This window comes from Melozone crissalis, unplaced genomic scaffold (assembly GCF_028551555.1).
Source record: "Melozone crissalis strain CALT ecotype California unplaced genomic scaffold, PUWL_Pcris_2 ptg000064l_1, whole genome shotgun sequence".
Taxonomy (NCBI): Eukaryota; Metazoa; Chordata; class Aves; order Passeriformes; family Passerellidae; genus Melozone; species Melozone crissalis.
This window is the reverse complement of record NW_026535842.1, coordinates 819,462-828,451: the sequence shown is the minus strand read 5'-3', so window position 1 is coordinate 828,451 and position 8,990 is coordinate 819,462. Positions and strand designations below refer to the sequence as shown.

The following is an 8,990-nucleotide window of genomic DNA, read 5'->3' as shown; positions in this document are numbered from 1 at the left end:
TGGAGATGGGGATGGGAAATCTTCATGGGAATGGGAAATGATTGTGGGTTGGGAATCCTCATGGACATGGAAGTCAAATGGGAATGGGGATAAGAAATCCTCGTGGGAGTGGGAAATCCAGGCTGGGGTTAGGAAATCACCGTGGGAACGGGTTGGGAAACCATGGTGGGAATGGGAAATCACGGTGGGAATGGGAAATCATGGTGGGAAATCATCCCTGCCATCCCCATCACTGCCCAGAGTGCAGTGCCCAGAGTGGGGCTCCCTTGCTGGGCACAGAAATCGTGAAAATCCCAGGATTTCCTGGCCTGGGATGGGACAAACCGAGCCGGTTCAGGATTCTCCCATCCCCAACATCCCATTCCCGTGCGGGTGGTGGGGATGAGCCTGGATCAAACCCGGGAGGATCCCCCTTTCCCACAGGGAGGGAAGCACCGCCTCAGCATCCCCGCCGGGCAGCCGGGGCAGGGCGGGGGGCTCGGGCCGGTCCGACCCGCCCGGCCGAGCGGGATCGCGGCTCTCGGGGTGCCCCGGGGCCGTCTGGGCACGGCGGGGCCGCTCCCCCGCTCGCACGGATCCGGTTGGAGCTCCTGCCCTTCCAGCCCGGCCTGTAATTAGCGCTCGGGCCGGGCCGGCGAGCGGGATCCGCGCCTGGGAAGGAGCCGCGGGTGTGGGACCGGCGCTGGCTGCGGCTGGGGAGCTCATCTCACACCCGGCTGGGCCTCGGTGCCCCTCTGCACCTGTTCCTCCTGAATTTCGGCTCCTTGTTGCTACCCCAGCTCTCAGGATGCTTTTCTGACTCCTGGGTACCACATCCACACACAAGCGCATTCCCACCCCTCAAACCATCCCCAAAATCCCAAATCCCTCCTCCCAAGCTGGCTGCGCTGTGGTCCAGCACCCTCCATGCCAAGCACGGGAGGTTCAGCACCTCCAAAAAAACCCCAAAAATCTGAGGATAGGACGCCTTGCCGTGACTTTGGGGACAGCCTCGGCAGCGGGGACCCCGCGGCGGTGACTCAGGGGTGCCGGCGCTTGCCAAACACGCCCGGGATGGTTTGGGAGACGCCTCCACGCAGCCGCCCCGGGGGAGCCGTGCTGGGGGAACAAGCCACGGCAGCGTCTGGGCCCGGCCGAGCCGTCGGGCCGGTTTGCCGGAGCAGCAGCAGCAGCAGCAGCAGCCGCGGATCGCAGCGGAGCGAGCCCCCCGGCTCTGCGCTGGCCGGAGCCATGCGGGCGGCCCCGCTGCCGCTGCTGCTGCTGGCCGGGGCGATGCTGCGGGGCGCGGGCAGCCGGCAGTGCCAGCCCGCCGGGCCCGGGGCAGTGCCGGTGCTGAGGTTCACCGACAGGCACGCCGAGATCCGGGTGCCGGCGCTGCACCGCGTGCCCAGCCCGCTGGATCCGCTCTATGGCCTCGTCCGGCGCTGCCTGGACCTCATCCAGCAGAACCCGCTGCCCACAGGTGAGCCCCGAGCTGGGCGGGAAGGAATTTGGGGTCGTTCGATCCGGTGGGTTTGCGAAGAAATGGGATTAGTTGGGCTGGATCGCCTTCCTGAGGTTGTTTCTTGTAGCTGGGTCGCTCTAAATTACAGATAAATAATGAATGGCAGAGGGATTCACACCTGGCAGAGGGATTCACACCTGGCAGAGGGATTCACATCAAAATAAATGTTTGTTATAAACCCATGAATATCCCCCTTCCTTGCCTGGGATGTGGAGGGATTAAAAATGGGAGGATCTTGGAGTTAATGAGAAATCCCCCAGGAATAATCCAGAAAATTGTCCTGAACCAACTGGGGGGCACTCTGCTTACTAGGGGAAAAAATAAAAAGTGAAGATGAGCTGGATAATGATTCCTCACCTCAAGCAGAGCGATCCCACTGCTGCCAGGACCTTGGGCGTTCTGCTGGGTGCAATCCCTCTGTCCCAGAGCAGTTCCAGGGGGTCTCAGTGTTCAGAAGAGGGTCCTGCCTCTGTCCCGGAGCAGTTCCAGGGGTTCAGAGGAGGGTTGTGCCCCTGTCCCGGTGCTGCTGCTCCAGGAAGGTTGGGGACGCACCGGGTGGGGCCTCCTCTGCCTGTGCCATGATTTATTTCTTGCAGAGCTGCTCAGGACAGCCCTGAACGACCCCAGCTCGGTGAGGACGTCGCAGGTGAGCCTGGCCGTGGGCAGGGGATGCCACGGGGATGTTCCCACCCGGCACAGGGCACCTGGAGCGCCCCAGCTCGGTGCAGAGGTGCCCCAAGGAGGCTCTCCCGTGGCGCAGGTGGTGCAGTACGAGCTGGGCTACGTCGTGTGCGCCGCCGTGGCTCTGCTCTTCACCGTGGCCGTGCCGGTGGCCGGGATGTGCTTCTGCTACTGCCGGAGCCGGCGGCGCTGCGGGGGCCGCCTCCGCGCCCACCGGCGCTCGCTGGGCTGCCGCCGCCGCTGCCTGCTGGCCTGCCTGTCCCTCACCTCCCTCGTCATCCTGTGAGTCCCCCGGACCACCCCCAAAATCCTCGCTGGGCTGGGGGAGCCACGTCCTGCGGGGCCGCGCCGTCACCGCCCGCTCGCTCCCCGCAGGGTCAGCGTCACCTGCGCCTTCGTCACCAGCCAGAGGGTGAAGGGACAGATGGAGCCGGGGCTGGGGGCCGTGCCCTACACCCTGCGCACGCTGCAGCAGCACCTTGCCAACGTCCCCCAGGTGAGTCCCCGAGCGGCCTTGGCGAATTGCCCCAGGTGAGTCCTTGAGCGGCCTTGCCAACGTCCCCCAGGTGAGTCCTTGAGCGGCCTTGCCAATGTCCCCCAGGTGAGTCCCCAAGTGGCATTGCCCCCGGCACCTTGCCAATGTCCCCCAGGTGTGTCCCCAAATGGCCTCGCCCCTGGCACAGCGCTCTGTTCAGGGATGGCCGCGTTTCCCTCAGGGGATGGTTGGCCAGGCAAGAGGAGATGACGTGGCTGCCATAAAAATGAGTTCCGAATGGCAACGCGGGGCTCCCTTCCCTCAGCCCGCGGCTCAGCGGCTCCTCTTTCCCGGCAGGGCGTGCAGATGGTGGTGGACAAGTTCGAGGTGCCCCGAAAGCAGATCAGCTCCGACCTGGGTGGTAAGCAGGGCACCGGCAGCACCCCGAGCTCGCCCTGGGGATGGTCCCGGTACTGATGGTGCTGATCTTGCCCCGGGGATGGACTCAGTGCTGATGGAGCCTCGGTGCCTTGCAGGGCTCAGCCGGAGCGTGGGGCTCTCCATCCATTCACAGCTCCAGGCCATGACCTACGCGGCGCTCGCCGACCTGCGGGACAGGGCCCGAGGTACGGCCGGAGCTCCGCTGTCCCCGGCCCCGCCACCGCGGCCTCTCCGTGGCGGCCGAGCGGAGCGGCGTGACCGAGCCCTGGGCTTTCTCTCTCAGACCTCCGGAGCTCGCTGCACCATTTGCAGACGGTGCACAGGACGGCGCGGGCGCTGGCGGCGGCGCGGGCCGAGCTGGAGCCGGCGCTGCGGGAGCGGAGGCGCCGCGTGGTCGCGCTCCTCGACGACCCGCGCTGCACCTCGTGCGCCAGCGTCCTGGGCAGGGCACAGGGCCTGCAGCTGGGTGCTGACTACGGCAAGGTGGGCACGGGCTCCTGGTGGCCCTGGTCGCCTCCCAACGCCGCCGCCCTGGCACTCACGGGGTCTTTTCTCCAACCCAAGGTGCCGTCGGTGGAGAAGGTGTTGAAGGCGCTGGCCGGTCTGCCCCGAAGTGACTTTGCGGAGATGATTCGCCAGGTTTGGGGGTCGGGGTGAAGCATGGGGGGTCCAGCACCCGCAGGCAGCTCCAGCACCCCCTCTTTCCCTGCAGGGCAACGGCACCTTCAACTCCATCCCGGAGCTGGCCGTGGAGAGGATGGCACAGGTCATCCAGGGTGAGTGGGGCTGCCGCAGCGAGCGGGGACATCCCCGCGCGGTGAATCCTTTTGGGGACGCGGGATGGGGTGCAGGGACCATCCAGCCGAACTTGTTCCCGCAGATCTGCGTGCCGACCTGGCCCGCACGGCGGAGAAGGTGCAGTCCATCGCCGACGGCTTCCCCCTGCCCGACTACACGCGGCCGGCCAGCGAGGCGCTGGCGGAGGCGGAGCGGCGGAGCCGGCCGTACCTGCGGGAGGCGGAGCGCTTCGAGCGCTACAGGTGAGCCCGGGGGCAGCCCTCACCCAAAACGACATTAAAAAAATCATTGTCTTCTCTACTGCAAGCCAGCTAGGACTAATAATAGTCACAATCGGACTAAACCTCCCCGAACTCGCCTTCTTCCACTTCTCAACTCACGCATTCTTCAAAGCCGTGCTCTTCCTGTGCTCAGGCTCCATCATTCATTTTGGATATCTTGTTCTCCTAAATGGCGAACAAGATATCCAAAAAGCAGGGGGGCTCCAAAAGGCACTCCCCACAACCTCTGCATGCCTCAGCATCGGCAACAGGAACGCCATTCCTGGCAGAGAAGGGCCCCGAGCCCCCGGTGCCTCAGCCCCGCGTCTCCAGGCCGCGCCCCGCTGCTCTCCCCTGCAGGTGGATCGCGGGCACGGTGCTGTGCTCCATCATCCTCCTCATCCTCGCCTGCAACGCGACGGGCATGGCCCTGGGGGCCTACGGCCTTTCCAAGCGGGAGGACCCCAGCGACTACGAGTGCCGAGGGGAAGCTGGCGCCAAGTTTCTCCTGGTGTAAGCGTTCATCTGGGTGCTGGGGGCCTGCTCCATCTCACTGTGTTCATCTGGGTGCTGGGGGGCTGCTCCATCTCACTGTGTTCATCTGGGTGCTGGGGGGCTGCTCCATCTCACTGTGTTCATCTGGGTGCTGGGGGGCTGCTCCATCTCACACACACCCCCCCAAAAAACCCCAAGCAAAGCCAAGGGAGGGACTGGGAGAGGTCCCAGCGGAAAAGCTTTGAAGGCACCGCCTGCGCCGGCAGCTTTGGGAGAAGCTGCTCCTCCCTGGGAGTTGGCATCACACCATCACGCCCTGCCCAGCCCAGCCCGGCGTGCCCGGGCTCGGGAAGGAGCCGCGGGGCTGCAGCTGGACGGGCAGGTCCCTTCCTGCCCGCTCGGGGCTGCGAAGCCACTGGCCGCGCCTCCTCACCTCTCTCTTTCAGCGGCGTGGGCTTGGCTTTCCTGTTCTCCTGGCTCCTCATCCTCCTGGTTTTCGCCACCTTCCTGGTCGGGGGCAACATCCAGACGCTGGTTTGCAGGAATTGGGTCAACCAGGAGATTTATAAGGTGGGTGGCCACACATCCACCCTTCACCGTGTAAATCTCTCCTTCCGTGCACCAAAACTCCTCCAAAGGCTCGGTGTCCTCCCCCTAAGCCTGACTAGAAAAGCCCCGTCCTAGACCAGAGATTAAGTTTAGGGTTAGCTCCTCGGGTTTGCAACATCAGCTGGGAATCGCCTTTGTGCTGTTAATTCAGTTCCTAATTGCTGTTCCCTGGTCCTTGGGGTGGGCAGATGGGGGTGATGGGGCAGTGGCACTGGGGTCAGGGCTGTCCCCATGGCAGTGCCACACTCAGGCAGGTCCCTCCAAACACACCAGGCCAGGCTCCTCGGTGGGGAATATCCAAATGAACCGAAAATCAGTTCAGGCTGCCATGAGCTCCCCCAGGATACCCCTGCGAGGGCAGAGCACCCCCAGAATCCCTGCTGGGAGCGCCCCTGCCTTACCCTGACCCCGTTTCTCCTCCTGTTTGGCCCAGTTCATCGACACCCCGGGCAACCTCCCTCCCTCCATGAACCTCACGCGGCAGCTGAACCTCAGGAGGGACTCCAACCTCAGCTCGGCGTACAGGTGAGCGTGGCAGGATCTGGGGTGGTCTCGGTGCCACCAGGGTGGATTTGGGGTCCCTCCAACGCCCCCTCTGCCTTGCAGGGAGTGCAAGAGCGGCGCGGGGCTCTGGGAGGTGCTGCAGCTCGACAGCTCCTACGACCTGGATGAGCACCTGAGAACGCCCCAGGTGAGGCCCAGCTGCTGGTCACGGTCAGGGGGAGGCAGGAGCTTTACTGGGGTCACCGGGAGCCCTGCAGAACGCCTTGTCCCGCCCTGCAGTACACGGCTGACTTCCAAAAACGCCTGGGAGACTTCACGGCCGACCTGGGCGACGTGCGGCTGCTCCGCAGCGAGGGCAGGCAGGACCTGGAGACCTTCGCCCGCAGCGGGCTGGACGAGGTGGACTACGGGCGCTTCCAGGAGGAGGTGAGGGTGCTCACCATCAGCCGGACCCCGCTGCGGGGTGTGGGGCTGGATTTTGGGCAGCCCCCGACTCTGGTTCCCCGCAGATGAAGAACCCCGTGGTGCAGACCAGCCTGCCCGGCTTGGCAAGGAACCTGGAGGGGCTGCAGAAGATGCAGGTGAGCGGTGGGGCAGAAAAAGGGGGAGACCTCGGTGGTATTGGGGCAGGGAAAGGGGGAGGCTTTGGTGGAGGGAAAGGGGGAGCCCTCGGTGGTCTCGGGGCAGGCAAAGGGGGAGTCCTCGGTGGTGTCAGGGCAGGGAAAAGGGGAGCCCTCGGTGGTTTTGGGGCAGGGAAAGGGGGAGCCCTCAGTGGTCTCAGGGCAGGGAAAGGGGGAGCCCTCGGTGGTTTTGGGGCAGGGAAACAGGGAGTCCTCAGTGGTCTCAGGGCAGGCAAAGGGGGAGCTCCCGGTGGTCTCGGGGCAGGGAGCCCTCGGTGGTTTTGGGGCAGGTAAAAGGGGGAGCCCTCGGTAGTTTTGGGGCAGGTAAATGGGGAGCCCTCGGTGGTTTTGGGGCAGGTAAATGGGGAGCCCTCGGTGGTTTTTAGGGCAGGCAAAGCGGGAACCCTCAGGGTGTCAGGGCAGGTAAAAGGGGAGCCCCCGGTGGTCTCGGGGCCGGGCTGACCCCCTGTGCCCCGCAGAGGAACAGCACGGTGGCCGGGCGGCTCGCAGCGGAGGCGAGGGCGCTCTGGCACATGCAGAACTCCACGGTGCAGTCGCAGGAGGCTCTGGTGGTGAGTCCGTGCCGGGCTGGTGGCAGCGGTGCTGCTGGTACTCCCTTGAAGGGGAAAACGAGGGTTCTGAACGTTTCTCACCTCTCTGTCCCGCAGGCAAAGCTGGGGGAAAGCGTCCAGTTCTTGTCCCGTTTGGCACCGCACCTCAAGGTACTCACGCGTCTCTTCCAGCCCCAAAAACTCTGGTGCTCCATGGGCCCCATCTGCCAAAAACCAAAAAAATACAGCTGCAGGGTGATGGGAGAGCCAGGAAAAATGCCAGCCAGGAGAATCAGTCTCCTTTAGGGTTAGATTTGCTGTCACAAACCAGAAATCCCACTATAAAGGGGTTTTCCTGCTCAGGGCACATCCCCCTTTCCCTGCACCCAGACCCAATTTGGGGTTTCTCCCTGCACCCCCCGGGCACCCAGGGGCCCTGAGGATGCTCTGCCCTCGCTGTGCCTCCCCAGGAGCGGGTGAGGAGGACTCTGGCCACCACGGCCTCGGTGGAAGCCCGGCTGCCCCTGCAGGCCCAGCAGATCCTGCGGCAGGTGAGGCAGGGCTGGGTGGATCAGCGGGGCTGGAATCCCCCACAGCCCGGAGGAAAGAGGGAGAAGAGGGCACCGGGAGCCTTCGGCCTCGTTTCCCAGCCTGCATTGGCCCGGAGAGAGGCTGGAGCCGGGATGGGAAATGTGGGGATGGAGCTGGGATGGGAAATGTGGGGATGGAGCCGGGATGGGAAACGCGGGGTGGAATCAGAATTGGGAAGTGTGGGGCTGAATCCAGACTGGGGTTGAATCAGAACTGGGAACTGTAGGGTTGAATCCAGACTGGGAACTGAGGGGGCTGAGTCGGAATTGGGAAGTGTGGGGTTGAATCAGAATTGGGAAAGTGTGGGGCTGAATCCAGATTGGGAACTGTGGGTTAAATTCGAACTGGGAAGTGCGGGTTGAATCGGAATTGGGAAGCGCAGGGTTGAATGGGAATTGGGAGTTGTGGGGTTGAATCGGAACTGGGAAGTGCAGGACTCTCCCTCCACGCTGCCTGTCCCTGCCCAGGAGCTCGGCTGCTTCAGCAGGAAGGAGCTGCGCTATTTCACCCAGTACCTCAACTGGGTCGGGCAGACGGTGAGAGCCCCCCCCGTCACCTCGCGGGGATTTTCGGGGCCCAGGAGCCCCCATGGATCCCCCTCCCCAAGCAAACTGCACACAGCAGCCAGGCGTGGTGCTTGTCTCGTTGCAGCTGAGGGAGGACGTGGCTTCGTGCCAGCCGCTGGCCACGGCGCTGGACAACGGGCGGGTGATCCTGTGCGACCGCATCGCCGAGCCCTGGGTGAGGACTCCGCTGCTCGGGGCTCCGGGAGCACCGGGGCTGTCCCTGCCCTCCCGGCACCGCTCAGCCCCGCCGGTTCTCCTTGCAGAACGCCTTCTGGTTCAGCCTGGGCTGCTGCACCTTCTTCCTCATCCCCAGCATCATCTTCGCCGTCAGGCTCACCAAACACTTCCGACCCATCCGCAACCGCCTCATGTGAGGGGCAGACGGGGACACGGGGGACAAGGGGGGACAAGGGGGACAAGAGGATGAGGGGGACATGGGGCAGCGGGACAAGGGGATGGGGAGGACATGTGGACAAGGAGGACAAAGGGATGGGGAGGACACTGGGATAAGGAGGAGGACACGGGAAAGAGGGGAGGATAAGGAGATGGGAGGACACAGGGACAAGGGGGACAAAGGGACAGGGAGGGCACAGGGACGGGGCTGTGGACCCCTCCCTGACCATCCCTCGGGCGTTCTCCATCTCTCCTGCAGCTCCACGGGGTCAGAGGAGACCTGTCCCTTCCACATCCCCCGTGTCACGGCGCTCAAGCTCTAGGACGGGGCTCTGCCGGGTGCGGCGCCCCAGGAGCTGCCACAAACCCAAACCCAACCCCAAAGCAGCACAAATCCAAAGGCGTGCCAAAGGTCCAGATCCCTCTGGCACCTCTCAGGGCTTGGGATCCCTCTGGCGTCTCTTTCTCGGTGTCCTTTGGGGTCTGGCGTCCTTCCCGAGCG

The 8,990-nt window shown here is 64.3% G+C and overlaps 1 protein-coding gene across 1 annotated transcript; it reads left to right on the top strand.

The window, feature by feature from the left end:
- The first annotated feature begins 1,230 nt into the window (after positions 1–1,230).
- PROM2 (prominin 2) lies at positions 1,231–8,870 on the top strand. The gene is made up of 23 exons (XM_054289213.1): positions 1,231–1,462; positions 2,101–2,150; positions 2,265–2,467; positions 2,561–2,681; positions 3,018–3,081; positions 3,197–3,286; positions 3,385–3,584; positions 3,666–3,740; positions 3,814–3,877; positions 3,982–4,141; positions 4,520–4,672; positions 5,101–5,224; positions 5,697–5,788; positions 5,870–5,954; positions 6,047–6,193; positions 6,277–6,348; positions 6,867–6,959; positions 7,056–7,109; positions 7,409–7,489; positions 7,997–8,065; positions 8,181–8,270; positions 8,359–8,465; positions 8,748–8,870. Exons 1-23 carry the CDS (start codon positions 1,231–1,233, stop codon positions 8,809–8,811), a joined length of 2,490 nt encoding a protein of 829 aa, XP_054145188.1. The 3' UTR covers positions 8,812–8,870.
- The last annotated feature ends 120 nt before the right edge of the window (positions 8,871–8,990 follow it).